This window comes from Nothoprocta perdicaria, unplaced genomic scaffold, assembly GCF_003342845.1.
Source record: "Nothoprocta perdicaria isolate Ctin4 unplaced genomic scaffold, notPer1 scaffold_14, whole genome shotgun sequence".
In the NCBI taxonomy this organism is placed as follows: Eukaryota; Metazoa; Chordata; class Aves; order Tinamiformes; family Tinamidae; genus Nothoprocta; species Nothoprocta perdicaria.
Window position 1 is genome coordinate 5803007 of NW_020454538.1, and position 14997 is coordinate 5818003.

Genomic DNA, 14997 nt, shown 5'->3' on the forward strand with positions numbered 1-14997 from the left:
AAAAAAAAAAAAAAAAAAAAAAAGGCTGCATTCTGCCCAACACATAGGACTATTTATAAAAGTCTCTTTTGAGCCATAAGATCCACTTGAAAATACAGCCACTGCAGGTAAAGCTAGGTCACAAATAAATTAATGTCAACAGGATAAATAAGCAACTGGTTGCACAGATTAAAGATGCATCTCCTTTTGACTAATAAAACAATGCTTTGACCCATGCAAAATTCATAAACTTCCTAAATCACAGTGCTGCCACATGGTTTAAATTTTTAATTCTGAACTGAAACTGGCTCTCTCCAGAAGTGGCATATACCTGAAGAAATATGTAGTCATCCTGCACAGTCAGGGAATCCCGATCAGTGCCACCAGCAAACTGGACTCTCATTGTCTTATCAGAACAATTTTGAATCTGGCAAGTGATGTAACGATAACCTGAGGGAAGAGAGACAGAAATGTATGACAGGGCTTTGAAGAGAAAAAGAAGCAAGCAGTATGTAATATTCATGTAGGGAAACCACTGCCTTTAACAGTTGAGTTAGTTATTTGAAACGTTCATACGAGAGCTTTTCAATGTACTAAGTACTGAGCTTATACTAACTGCTTACAGTTCAGATCACTCCTGAGAGGCAGCCACTTTTCCCAATTTTGCTCATCCAGAGAGACTGGGGATTAGACAAATGAGACATTTATGGGACAACGGGTGGAGCCTCTTCCCTCGCTTAACATATGCACAGAGTCACACTGCTTGGCTGAGGAAGTGGCATCAGACACAACACAGCAGAGATCAATAGCGCAGCCCCGGTATAAAACTCAAGGGTAAGAAAAGAACCAGACTCCATTTAATAGACAGTGCTTACAATTTTAAAGCCTATTTTGAAAGATCTGTGGCAAAGTTACTGTGCACTACTGGAACATTTCTGCTGGGGGACGACTTCTATATTAAGTGTTAATAGTTTGCTGAAAATACCTGGATTGACTTATATCAGCGAAGGCTACAGTATCTCTTCCTCTCCAGTTACCTTCTCTGCATAGACTATTAGGAAAGGGTAACTGCATCTTTGGTGCAACTTGCCCTTACTAAACAGAGGGACAGAATCAATAATTAGAGCTTACATGAGCTGTAGCACATGGAAACACATTCCATAATCTACAACTTTTCATTAGAAAAGGCCACTCCAACACGCTGGATCCAAACAGTCGGTTTAAAATCTGGACCCGTTTGAGGGGCAACAAGAGTCAGTCCAAGTTCTCTCACTACCTTCCAAATCAGCATCACAAGGATATGTCAGCAAGTACAGCAACGGGCCATCAAAACATCTTGCAGCTATTCATAATTCACATGGTAAGCACTAGAGTGCTTTGTCAGACAGGTAGTACAAAGACACTGTTTCCACTAAAATCGATGGCAATGCTTGTATTGACCTTAACTGCACAAGGTCTATGTTCTGACGACCCAGACAGGAAATAAATATTTCATGAAAGCTTTGTTGTTGTTTCTATTAAATAAAAATCTTTCCATCCTGTACTAAAGCAGTTTCTAAATTCTCCGTTTCCACTGTTTCCAAACTTGATGGGACTACGGAGGGCTCACTGAGTCCCAGAAATCTTAAATCTTTAAGAACTTTGACACCCCAATTTTAACCTGCTAACTTGTATGTTTTCTTATGGAGCTGAAAAGAAGAAATGGAAGGTGGAATACTGAATTATGCATACTTCACAACTGATGTATAAGACTGTATAGGAACTAGGTTGATCAATTAAAACATCTCTCACGGGTGTAAGAGGTCACATGAAAATACAATGATATAGGAACCTAAGTGACTATTTACTATAGCACATCCTGATTGCTGATTTTTGCTCTTGTTTTTGTCTGGTTTTCTTTAAAGTTGCAAAGTATACCGAATGTTGTAACATGAGGCAATTCTGGGAGAAGTTAGTTAGTTTAGTAGAGCTGACCTAYGCCACAATTCACTTTGACAGACATAGCCCTAGCAGTACGTTGCCAATTTTATTTGCAAATCAGGAAAAAATGTTCAATGTTTAACTGCCAGAACAAATTGCACTATTAATGGACTTTTTAAATGGAGCATAGCTTCTTGACGTCAATTTGTCTCAGAACGGAAAACAAGTAAATTTTAAATTATACTCCATTTTTACATAGCAGGACAGCTTTGCTGACTACAGATAAACAGAACAAGACTCTGATGTTCTTCTTTGGCTGTTTTTTAAAATAAATTCTAAAGTACTCTCTAAAACAAAGCAAAACGCTATACAGTAGAGTATCAATTGATAACATTTTCATTTGCATACCTCCACTGGTGTCCTGGATTTCCATATGAACTAAATCAGGGTCTCCATCAACTCCAGCAACAGCCCTGAGAACATAACATAATCAAGTTATGCAGAGCCAGCTACAGAATAGTAATTATGGAGATGGAAAAAAAMCAGAGGATTTCATACTAACCAACTTTAACATGCTAGCTAGGAAATTAAAACAAACCCCATTTATAATGTCATATTACAATCCTTCAGATGGAAAAAATTATTTGTGTTCTTGGCATTTTGTTTTTCTTTTAAAATATTTTTAGAATCTCTTTTATTGGGACACGCATACAAATGGAATTCTACTATCAATAGGAGAAAATAGAAATAGGTAGGAAATTGAAAAAGCTTCATAAGCAGATGTTGATATAAATATATACACATATGTATAGACACATAGACTGCTAAACGTTAGAACATCTTTTTACAATTAGTTTTGACATTTGAGACTCTAGAGCAGATTTAGTCCTAAAAAAGACCTTAATTACACCCTCATTAGACATTTCTTTGAAATATCTATGGCTTTCAAAAGTAATTGATACATCTTTGGTAAGTATAATCAAGAGCACCGCAGATGCTGCTTTGCCTATGCAAGAAAATGCAGAATAATTTTGAGAAAAAAAAATGAGGTGGAAATTCAGTCAGGATTGATCAAGGTGCAGTTTAACTTTAAAAAGGTGTAATGGGAGCACAGCCTGATTTCGTCTTAATATCTGCCACRTCAAAGATGCTGAGGCACGAGATGAGATTTCCGCCCCTCAGGGCCTCCATGCCGTCCTCCGAACGGCAGGCACGGCCACGTCTCATCCCGCCCGTACAGCATCATTGGCGGGGCAGGCTCTGCACAGAGAGCTCTGAGCTGACAGCCGGGCTGTCACCACGTGAAACAGAATCAGGCCACTCTCCTGTAGCGACACTGCTCCTCACATGGCTCTTCTTGCCAAAGCTGGCAAGCACAGAAGAGCCCACAGAGGCGGCAGATGTGAGCTGAAGACACATGAAGGAGATGCGCTGAACAAAAAAGTGCAGCTGGATGCTGATACTAAGAAAACCCAATAAGTACTCAGGGAAAATGATGGTTTGATGCAATTATTCATGATAAAATGCAATAAAGGCACGCGTTAGATTGGAATGACATCATTACTTCATGATTTGAAAGAGACTGATTTATGAGGAATGGTTAAAACGCGGGCTCAGTAATTGGGGCTCCTTGGGAATGCAGGCGGTGGGAAGAGACTGGATCAGTTCCTGCCGCAGAACAACCAGAAATAATCACATATGCTCTTTTTCCCTAATAAGATAAATGATCAGTTGAGGAGAGGGAGAAGGCAGGGGAGAGTGGTAAGAGCATCTTGAAATCTAGTTTTATGGAGGAGCTGAAATATCTGATACCACTCCACAGCTCAGTGCAAATACGATTCCTGCTAAGGAAATGGTAGAATCAGGAGTATATCACTGGCATATAACTTATATCGGCATTTGCCAAAACTGGCAATAATAAATTGGGATAAAGYGGGATGAGGAGGGAACAGAAATCATAAAAGCTATTTGGCATCTCAAACCAAGGCTTGTGGCATTTGCATTATTTTAAAAAATAGATAAAAAGAAGCAAAGCTGAGAGATGTGAAGCTAGTGGGTATTTCTTTTCCTTATAAATAGAATGAAAAAATCTGCAATAACTACAGAACTAGTCTCTGAAACAGAAACTACTTGAGCATTTTGGGAGGCAATACATCATGTCAGACAAGAAGTTCTACTTATTGAAGATCTGATAAGACCACATTCGAACAGTGAGAAGGATCTGTGAACTTTTTCACAGTGCAGACTGTATCTATTTTCTAGATATTCATGCCAAATCAAACCTTCTATCAACACTGCTGCCAGCTTTCCGAAGGAAGAAAAATGATGTTCAGTTGAGTATTTGGGTTTTTTTTTTTTTTTTTTGTGCTGGACCTCAGGCAGCTGAACCACAACCTGACAGAAACTTCAGGCCTGAAATTTTCTAGGGCTCAGCCTGACTTACTGATCAACATCAATAACACAGAGATGACTTTGGATGCTTTCAAAATAACCTCTTGTATTTATAATTTACCACACACCATCTCATAAGCATAGTTTGAGATATTTGTCAATAATTTTACCTTTTCATCCATTTTTCAATAGGTTAGAAATGAGTACATGCCTACAGTGATACTCTTTAACAGTTGCATCTGGCCCAGGTAGCACCATTTCCAGGGCAATCCTTTAATGCAAGAGGTCTGCGTGTACACTGAAAAGCTCCCATCTCAGACCCCTTTTCTCTTTCATATTTTCATTTAATTGGATGTGAATGAATCACAAGGAAGGTTTCCTCACACTAGCAAGAAAGGAGTAATACTTATTTTCCCCCRAAGTTCAGACATTTTCCTTGCATTTAAAACCATCCTTCGTTTAAGAGGGAACAGTTCCTTAGGGAAAACAAGCTTCCTCCACCAGCTGTATCACCTCCTGAAGATTCCCACCATTATACTGAAAGTTGAGAGTGACAAAATCAGTTTGCCAAGCAATTCTCCTCACTGCCTTTAGTCTCCCCCACTCTGTGTCCCCACACTTGCCCATTTCTCACTACTTCAGATGTCCAACGAACATGCCAGCTCCCAGGGCTGGAGATCCATCTCAAGTAACCCTACGAAGAAAGAAGCCACAGGGCTGCCAAAAGAAATGCTCATTAAGCTCTGCCTGCAGAGACCTAACTTTAGGTATGTCTGACAGGTGAGATGAACTTTGTAAGTGCACAGCTTATCTATTTTGAAATGCTCAATTTATGTAAGCAGAGTCAGGAAAAAATATTCATATTTGAGAAACATGCTGTGTTTTATATTACTCTAATTTTACAGACAAGACCCAACCACTGAGGCTCTCTGTTCACTTGCTGAAGACATTAAACCCTGAAAGTCAACGTTTGAATGSCAACTATAGAGCAGTTTCTCAACTTTTGAAGTGCTTTTTCTCAGCCTTACAAAGACTTTGGAATAGTCCCTTTTTTATTGAAAAACGATCTCATCTATTATGGCTGCTAAGAAAATCTTCAGAAGAGAGTATAACTAATACAGAGCTAACTGCCTGAGTGTGCAGAGAATTTGAAGCAATATCCCTGAAGAATAAACTAATCCATTCATTTCAGAGGACTCCTATGGCAACAGTACTTTAAATAGCCATACTTTATTTCATTTGTACGTGGAGCATGAATCAAAGGAAAAGTAGCACACTATGAAGGATTAGCACAATCTAGGTGCCTCCTCCCATGAGGTGCAGCGTTCTTAAAATGATGGGCAAAAAACGCACGTACAAGAACACACACAGTACACAAAACACTTAAACTGAAGGTCGAGCAATGTGGCTTTTTGTTTTTCATTCTGAGGGATAAATCTAGGACTTTTTTTTTTGCATTTGCATACACTAATTTATTACTGACATACAAGAAATGTATTGCACCAGTGTCCACACATCCACTCACAAATTCATCCCTGATTTCAGGAAAAAAAAATAAAAAAACATGAAAATTACAGAGAGCAGTTTCAAAAGTCAGGTTTACTGCTCCTCAGCCGGCTTTGGAAYGGGACCTCTTCCAACCGATAAAGCACAAGCACAATGGACTTGATGCGTTCTTTCTGCACATTTTTTTTTTTAGACTTTTAGAGAAATCCTCCTGGAAGATCATGCATCCGATGACCTAGTTTTCCACTGACTTTAGCAGAGTTATATCAGCATRAAGAACGTGCAATGGAGCAAACAAGCTCTCTGTGCGTGCCTTGGTCTGTATATAAATATACACTCCGTGAAATGAACATTATGTAATTTATACCTTTAAATAATGAGGCTACAATTCTAAGCATTCCTCTGCAAGAATTCCAATTATCAAATCTTTTGATTTTTTGACAGTCATTTTGCTGTTATGTTTGACCTCTCTTCTTCACAAACTGCTCCACCGTTTTCTTCAGTCCCATGCCACATTAGAAATACACCAATGCTCACAAAGAATTTGATATGCTGTATATCTGTACATATGAACAAAAATTACCACTGATGTGTAACACTATTGTCTCAAAATGTGAATCAGAAGAATCAATCTCTTGCATAATAATTACGATTTCATATTTTATTTCCATGCAGAAAACACTTCAGTATTTCCAGGATTCTGGGCTCATTTTCAGGGGAGCAATTACCCCCAAACACTAACAAGGAGAGTCTACTGCAGATTAGGTATCTCTTTCTCTTAATTAGGTCCCTTCCTTGTTAATTATTTGATCCAGTTCACTGGAACACATGCTGATTAAAAGATACCTTTAAAAATACTATCTGAAAACAGCAAGAACAGACCACCCCACTCCCTGGTGTGCAGGAGTTTCCCATCAAAGGCCACCTAAAAACCAGCAGCTCTCTGTCTGGCTTTCCTATGGTCTCCTGATGTGAAGGTTATCCAAAAGGTACCAAGTGCCGAGTTTAGACTGAATATTGATTTCCAATAATTCACATTACATCTTTAAGGACACCACTCTGCCTAGAAAGCAAGACAAAAYCATGTTATTCTTGGCTTGCTATAGAAGAGCTTGACCAAACGAYACTGTTGCTGCACAAACGAGCAAAGAGCATCAAGAGTTTTTTAAACCTCTATTGCAAATGTTTCCTCTCACTAAATTAAAATGACATTGACTGTTGGCAATCTGCTTACCCAGGGAGACAGAGCTGTACCTTTGACAATACAGTCCATGCTCCACACAGCCAGTGTGTGCTGTTCCTTATTTACCCCCTGCCCTGTGCCTAAATGGCTTTTTTAATAACAGCATTCTTTGGGCAGCCTGTTCCCAATAGCAGAGATGGAGKGTTTTCTGCTATTGATCACTGTACAGAAATAGACACAAATATTATCCTAAGTGATTAAGTCAAACATAAGAACGACTGCCCGCATGGATTCTTGCCTTCCCACACAAGAGCCTTTCACACAAAATTCACTCTTAATGGCTCAATGAAATCCTCTTTCCATCTCTCCTCTCCCTTCAGGGCATAACATCTCTGCAACCCACTCCTTCACCTGACACTTGAATAGCCAGGAACTCGCTGTGCTTGACATTAATGGTTCCAGCTGTGATTGATTACTGGGGTGGGATTTCATGATGAGAACAGAACTATGGTCCCCYGAGTACAAATGCTCTACCCAAATAAACTCATCATTTTTTTAGTTTTATGTTTCATCTCTCATGAAAATGGAGAGGCTGTATCTGTAAATGAGAGATATCTATAGCACAAGATCCACATACTCTCGTGCACTGAGGATAAACTGTTTCTAAGGCTCTGGACACAGTCGTAAAGAAAATGTGCTGGCCCTAATTCTCTGGTAATTACTGATTCCTGCCTTGCTGGTATATTTGCACTTGATTCACAATCTATTCTTCACTTATATATTACTAAGCTCTATTTTGAGAAATCAAAAGGAATTTAACTGGTGCATAAGCCTTGGGGATTGAAAAGAATAGCAGCAGGGCCAGAAGAATCCCAAATTACAGATATTTTTTCCCTCTGATACACTACTTTTTTATTAAATGGGCTTGATATATAAAAGCAATTACATACTATCTGAAGTGTGGGTGCCTAATGTTTGGCAGGGAGAGGTAATATAACTCTATTTCTAAAGCAATCTCTCCTCATTCCCTCCTACAAATATGCTAAGAACTGGAGAAAATAAATGCTTATAAAGGTTAGATTTTGTAACACCACTTACATAGAAATCATCATATTAGGGGCAATACCGTTTGGTAGGTTGCAGTTCATGTGCAGCACTTACATTTGTCCATGTATCCAAATTCTCTTTAAAGCATAGCAATTTGCCCCAAATTGAAATGTTTCACCAAAAAAAAATTTTTGAAACTTTCCAAATAATGTTAATAAAGAAATAGAAGATTTTATGAATATTGATACAAAAATGAATGACCCATATTGACTGATATTGTTACCTACCACTTGACCAAACATTTTTTATTTGTTTTGAAAACATAAAAGAAAAGTTTTTAAATGAAAAATGCCTGAGCTTTTACTTTCAGTACTTCTACAGGAAAGTTTTCTGAACTATTTTTTTTTCTTTATGTTTTGAATTTTCAAGTTTCAAATTTCARGTTGAAAGGAATTTCCAAAAGAAATGGAAGTTTTCCAATCATCCTTACATCTGTCTGCAGATTTATATCCCTTTTGGTCCAACCTCCTAAGACTCTAACAGAATAAAAGACTATCTGGAAGGATTAGTTGAGTTTCCTTTGCAAAAGAATAAATAAGTTGATAGTAAGAATGTGAGAGGCAGAAGATGCCACTCTAAATCAGAGAGGGGAAGAGAATATTTTATGTTCCTAAAACCAAGATGACAGTAGACACTAGTAGACACACTGACATCACTAACCTTTCAGTTAGTTACACTATCTTGAAAGACTGAATTTCAGAAGTTGAATCTGCAAATAATGTAACGAATGGTCCAGATCTCTTGAAAAGAAAAGAAAATCTAGAAGATTATTTGAATATATTGCTTATATACAAGCAGTATCTCACAGTACATGAGCTAAATGTGAATCCTTCAAACTACTAAAGTCTTATTGACCTTCCCAGCATATAAATAGACGTTCAATTAAATTGATTGCATTCATATTTCCAGTAAGGAACAGAAAAGGCTTTTTCAGGATGTGCATGAAGATCTGGCTGATGCTAGAGGCCCAGGAGGAAATTGTTTTAAAAAGAGCCCTGGAAAATATTATGATGGATTATATTTGTAGTTACCAGGCTAAAATAAAAATCTGAGGCTAGATCATCAACTAGTATATAATGGCAAAGCTCCACTGGCATCAAAGAAGAAACATCTGCCCAGTGAAATGTAATACTTAAAACAGGCCAATATCAGCAAGTCATGTTACTCCATTTACAGAAAAACGGGCAATTATTTGGGATTCATTTCACCTCTCTCTAAAGCATCAGATATTGCATACCTTCAAGAAAAGAGCACAGGACTGAGCAGCAAGCTTCCTAATAGCCAAGGTATGAGAAAGTCTGTAGTTTTACACTCACTGAAAATTGCACTAATACTTGTTTCTATCTAGAAACACGTAGAAGATGAAGGCCACAGAAAAGTAGAAAATTCACATAGCCACAGTACCTTCCATCACAACAAAGGTCGAACCTTCCACTCAAAGCTGGTTTTGTAAAAGCTATATTGTGATGTGGAACACCACATGGTAATAGAAGAAAAAGGTATTATAATTGTTATTTCTCTGGCTTTTACAAAGCTTAAAGGAATGATCATTTGGCACTGATGAGGTACTAAATTCTTGGCCCCAAATCCTTGGTGTGGCTAGCTGTTACAGTTCTTGATAGAAATCAAAGAAAATTAGGAAACAGGAACCTAGAAAATATTCCTAACTGATGTAAATGCACAAACTRTTATAGTCTGTTAGTCCTACTTCATTGGAATGTGAAGTTTATGAACATGATTTTGAAGCAGTAACATTTAAAAAGAGACACACAGACAGAATTGCCTCGGTATTTCCTGGAGACAATTTTGCCAACGGTGCAACCAGGGTCCTGTGCTCACAGCTCTGCACAACGGGGAGAACCCGGCACATCTCAACCTGTTCATGTGCCACTGCCACCCTCCTGTCCTGCTTCCCCAGGAGCTCCACACGCACCACTGTGTATTTGCACTGGTTGCAGTATTGTGTATTTGCCCTGATACAACACACTTTGGGCCACATACAACACATTTTGGGCCATGCATTGTAACAGCAATGTGTACTTTATAAAATGCAACTTCTACATCATTGGTCTGCTTTGGGGTGTTGTATCTTTGCCTTCTGCCAGGATGATTATCCTGTTCTACTCAAGTGGATAGCAACTGCCTTAGGAACATAAACAGCATGAAAGCCAAATATGTAGCAAATTGGGCAACTGAAATAAGGTAAATCCGTTCCAGAACTGGCCACACCACTTGGCAAACTACAAAGGAATGCCAGAAGCCAGACATAACTCCACAAACATACCAATAATTGCACTTGATGTAATTAACACATATTAGAGAGAGCCTCTAGAATTAAATTTCACATCAAAATAAGTGTTGTGCGTGTAAATTGACCACTTGAAAAAATTAAATTAAGTAAAATCACTGGCATAATAAAAGTCTTAATTTGAATTAAAAAATTTACACAGTGATTTACAGTGCAAAAAATTGCCAAGTGATTTCATTAGTATGAAAAAAAAAGCATTTTTTTTCTTTGAACACCTTTTAAGCCTTCAAACATCACTTTGTAAACATTTTGAGAGACTGGAAAATATYTGAGATGAAAATAAGATCATATCATGTGTGTGTGTACTCCATAAAGCTGTATGMGTACATTTATATATGGCTGTAGTCAATGTGTCTGATTCAAATCTTCTTAATCTTCAAATCTTCATTTTACAGATTTTCCTCTGCAAAAAGACTGTTCTCTTTTCTAATGATGAATTTTACAAGCAAAAGAAGGAGCAACTTCACTTAATATTTAAAGTTCTCTGAATTTGAGGACTATAGACCCCAAATAAGAACAAATCTGCTATAGTGGATGAAGGAATGCTGACATGCTGGCACTGCACTAGTTGCCAAGGCTTCTACAGTCCTTATCAATAATTCAAAAAATACTGCAGTTGATTAGAATCAAATACTTTTACTCATCATTTTATTTGGAGAACAAAATGCTTCTTACCAAAAAATATGATCTTTTGAAACTCGCTCCTGCAGCAGGATCCACTTTTTCCCCAAGTCGACAGACACATAAACCTTCAAAGGAAAAGTAGAAAAAAACGAAATAAAAAAAAAAAAAAAGGAAAAGAGATGAAGGGAGTGAGAAAAACAATCAGATGATGGGAAATTGTTCATCACGTTCTTCTTAAAAGACAGTGCCACTACTAAGTTACGGACTCCACACTAATAAAAAATAAAATCATTTCTAGGAATCCTTACAAAGATTTTCAGAGTAATAGCATTTTTTTTTTAATCAACGAAACACAAAGTTTTTTTAATAATCTACTAAAAAGAAAAACTCTGTTACAATGTCTTCTTTCCTGTGAAAACAATGCACAGTTCTTTTTGCTTTCAAAAATCTTTCCAAAAATAAAAGATTCTTTTAAAAATCTTYTTAGATTCATTTTGAGCCTGGCCTATTTAGACGGAGGGTACAAGGACCTTTCCTTTGCCTTCAGTGACCAGTGACCTTTGCAATCCATGACCAGACAAGCTCAAATGCTTTCCATATCCCTTAATGCAGTCAMATATACTTAAGCCAAACCATCAGTTGAAGGTTCAAATAAACCAAAAATACTAAAGAAAGGCTTAAGAGATTTGATGGGGACAGGCATTTATAGGGCGATATGGAGAGAGTTGCTTGATAGACACCCATTTGTGTCCCCGGAGAAAGGGTCACTCTGCGGAGAGGCAGAAGTTGGCCAGGAGGAAGTGGAAGACTGTGGTTCCACCTGCCTCTAAGTGCTTCACACCCACCAAAAGCAGAATGTAGATGACAAGGTTGGATATAGACAGGGCAGGTGAAAGTTTTCCCTGTAATAAAGCAAGATGTGAACTGCTATTAAGAAACCTCCCTCCTTCAGTGTCTGCCTTTATAAAGTGTTTCTTCCACTAAAAACAGCAGATATCTACCAAAATCATGAAAAGGCAGATTTAAASCATTCTGCTGTCTATATGTATTGGTTATTTGGTAAAATTTACATAAAATGGGTTTTCCCTTACCATCTCCAGTAGGAAAACAAAAATAAAGCATTAAAACTATTTCACTGTGATGTGATAATAATTCACTTCGTAAGTGATTGTTTGAGAGGGTAGCTCTTATAAGAACTAGCAAAAAAAATTGTTGTTAACTGGACAGGCTTAATGACAAATGAAAATAAACCTATTACGCATTTCATTTTGCTAGAGACAAGCAGCAATATTTAATAGGTAAAGATAAAGGATGAGGCAACTTGCTCAACATCTCTTCAATGAATAATTCTCTATAATTTTARTAGTTGTTTTAATTCTGTTAAGTACCACTCATGCAATAAATGTATCTAGTTACTCTTTAAAAAAAAAAAAAAAGCACGACTCGAATCTCTTTTGAACTTCCAAACATTTTATATTTGCTGTATTCCTGTCATAGCGAATAAAWGATTGTTATTCTTAATTATTGGGGTAGCTGGAAAAAGAAAAGTATAGATTTGAGATAGTAAAAAGATTAATCAAACTACATTGACTGAATTTGCATTCATTTACAGTGTCAGCTAGAGGCCAGCGCTCTAATGATATCTACGGTTCTGAATGAAAGAACATTGCAGATTTAGCAATGTAAAGTAAGCACTAAATCAAATCAGAAGTTGTGAGAAAGGCCATGATGTTCCAGTAGATGACAACGAAGCCTTCAACTGCTATTTATTTAGCCTTCCTTGCACTAATATTCATTCCTTGTGCTCTCAAGAGCACCTTCATAAGAAATTATTTAAGTAGCAGGAGACAATAGCTTGTGCTAAGGCTTATATCATGTTGCTTTTAGATACTGCTAATTTCATGTAAAGCTGGTTAACTTGAAAATCTGGACTACACGACCCCTTGGCCAAGTTCAGATCAGCATTATCTCTCAAGACCATTCATTCCAACAAAGTGGAAGGAGTCTTTTTTCCTCTCTTTGCTAGGCCAAATATTCCCAGTAAATCTTTAAGGTCATCTCCTTCTATTATGTGGAAAGACTGAGAATATAATCCCAAGTAATTTTTGAATAAATTTGACTTTTTATGATTTTCATTCTATTTCTATCCCACAGGCTTAATTTCAGCTTAAAACGGGAGAACAGACAGAGAAGAGTCAGAATCACTATAATGAAAACAATCACAGTGAGTTTACAGTTCGGTTTTGCAAGGAGTTACATTACACTCCTTCAGGAGTATGTGCTCAGTGTTCCCATGTTTAGCCTAACAGATTCAGAACATTGACATTGGTCTTTATAATTTAATTGGAAACAAGCTGAAAGATACTCAAAACCTACAAACAACATGATACAGTTTCTGAATCTGAATTTAGTATGAATACTCAGTGTGTGAGACAATTTATCTGTTTTTTTTTTTTTTTTTTACGGAGATTCCATGATTCCTAGACTCTTCTTCTGCTGTACAATCAACCAGAAGTTTAATTTATTTCACGTTAATGCACATCTCCAAAAAAGACTTTTGAAAGCAGTACTTCAGATTCATAAACCTTTTACTACACTGAAAATTAAAGAGCAATCACTTATGGTCATGTTCTAGGAAGGAGCACATTTCAAATACAGTAGTTAACTGTGTTATGATGTAGCAGGAACATTAGCAAAATCCAGGTCAGCTGGAAATGCTAGGATGGAAATTACTGAAAAACAAACAGATTAGAGATACAATAAATATTCAGATAAGCTTCTAAAAAACCTGAAGATGGTTTTCCTAATGGACAATTGATTTCATAATAATATACATAATTTATAAAACTCACTAGTAATCAGCATATCACAACTGTTTTATATCACCTTAAAGAATTAAGGTCCAAATGTTGAAAAACATATAGTATCTCTGAGCTTTACCTTGCCTTCTTTGGTGTAAGCAAGTACTTTGTCTTCTTCTTTGGGGTGAAAAAGGAGAGTTTCCACAAAGAAATTAATGGGCTGTTTTTGGAAAGTGGCTCCTTCATCCGTGCTTATGAAAAGACTTTGATCACGATCATTATGGGAAGAACTTACAAGAATTATCTAAAAAACAAAAAACAAAACATAATGTAGGTAACAGACTTATTTTTCTTGTGTAAATGTCAGATTTTGCACATACATTATTTGTATGAATTCTCCAGACAAGAGATTCAAAAATATCTAAGAGATGAGAAGGACATCTAGGTCTTACTCATCTTCCTTCACCAAATTTGAGAATCTTAAACTCTTTATTTTCTCTTTCAAATCACCAAATTGACCATGGTCCTCACCTCTACTCAAAATTATTATTTGTATTTGGTCCTCATGCAAAACTCAAGAAACCATGTGCAAAATTCTCAAGGCTAATAAGGAGTTGACACTAGTAAAGATTTTTTATATATATATCCATATAAATAAATCACTTCATGTGAGGCTGCTGTTGAGAAAATTAAATCTAAAAATAATCACTGCTGTAGTGATTAAAAGAATCACCCAAGAGAAAGAATCGGCCTAAAACATGATTCTGTTGCTACACCATTCTTCTCCTGCTGACACATTTTGGATAAGATGGCAATTTACTTTGATGCAGAAAAATACGTTAATCCTTTATTTGTGTTTCCTTTCATTTAATATCTTGACTCAAACAAAGCACTGTCCTTGTGGGGACTTCCTGGCAGGCTTTCAGTAACAAAGACCTTCTCCTCACATAACTTATCAGTCATAATTTCTTCAACTTCCTCACCCTTTGTGGCTTGCCACTGCCTTATAGCGTGGTTCTAAAAACGACACAGCGAGGATCCTCTTTTATCATCTTTCCAGGACTAGTTTGCAAAGAGAAAGGTGCTTTTATATTAGCCTACAAATACAACATGTATTTTCAAAGGCCACCTGGGCTTTTTTTGGCTCACATTTAATAACAATAAAAAGGTGCTGCAAT

General features: G+C 37.0%; 1 protein-coding gene across 1 annotated transcript in view; it reads right to left on the bottom strand.

Annotated features, from left to right (window-relative positions):
* Window positions 1-14997, bottom strand: part of SORCS2 (sortilin related VPS10 domain containing receptor 2) — a 383600-nt gene that overhangs the window by 82481 nt on the left and 286122 nt on the right. Inside the window, exons 4-7 of the mRNA XM_026034091.1 lie at window positions 13959-14123; window positions 11070-11143; window positions 2308-2372; window positions 311-429 (exon numbers count right to left, since the gene is read on the bottom strand). Of these exons, the coding sequence (XP_025889876.1) occupies window positions 311-429; window positions 2308-2372; window positions 11070-11143; window positions 13959-14123 (423 nt within the window). The remainder of the gene's footprint in view (window positions 1-310; window positions 430-2307; window positions 2373-11069; window positions 11144-13958; window positions 14124-14997) is intronic.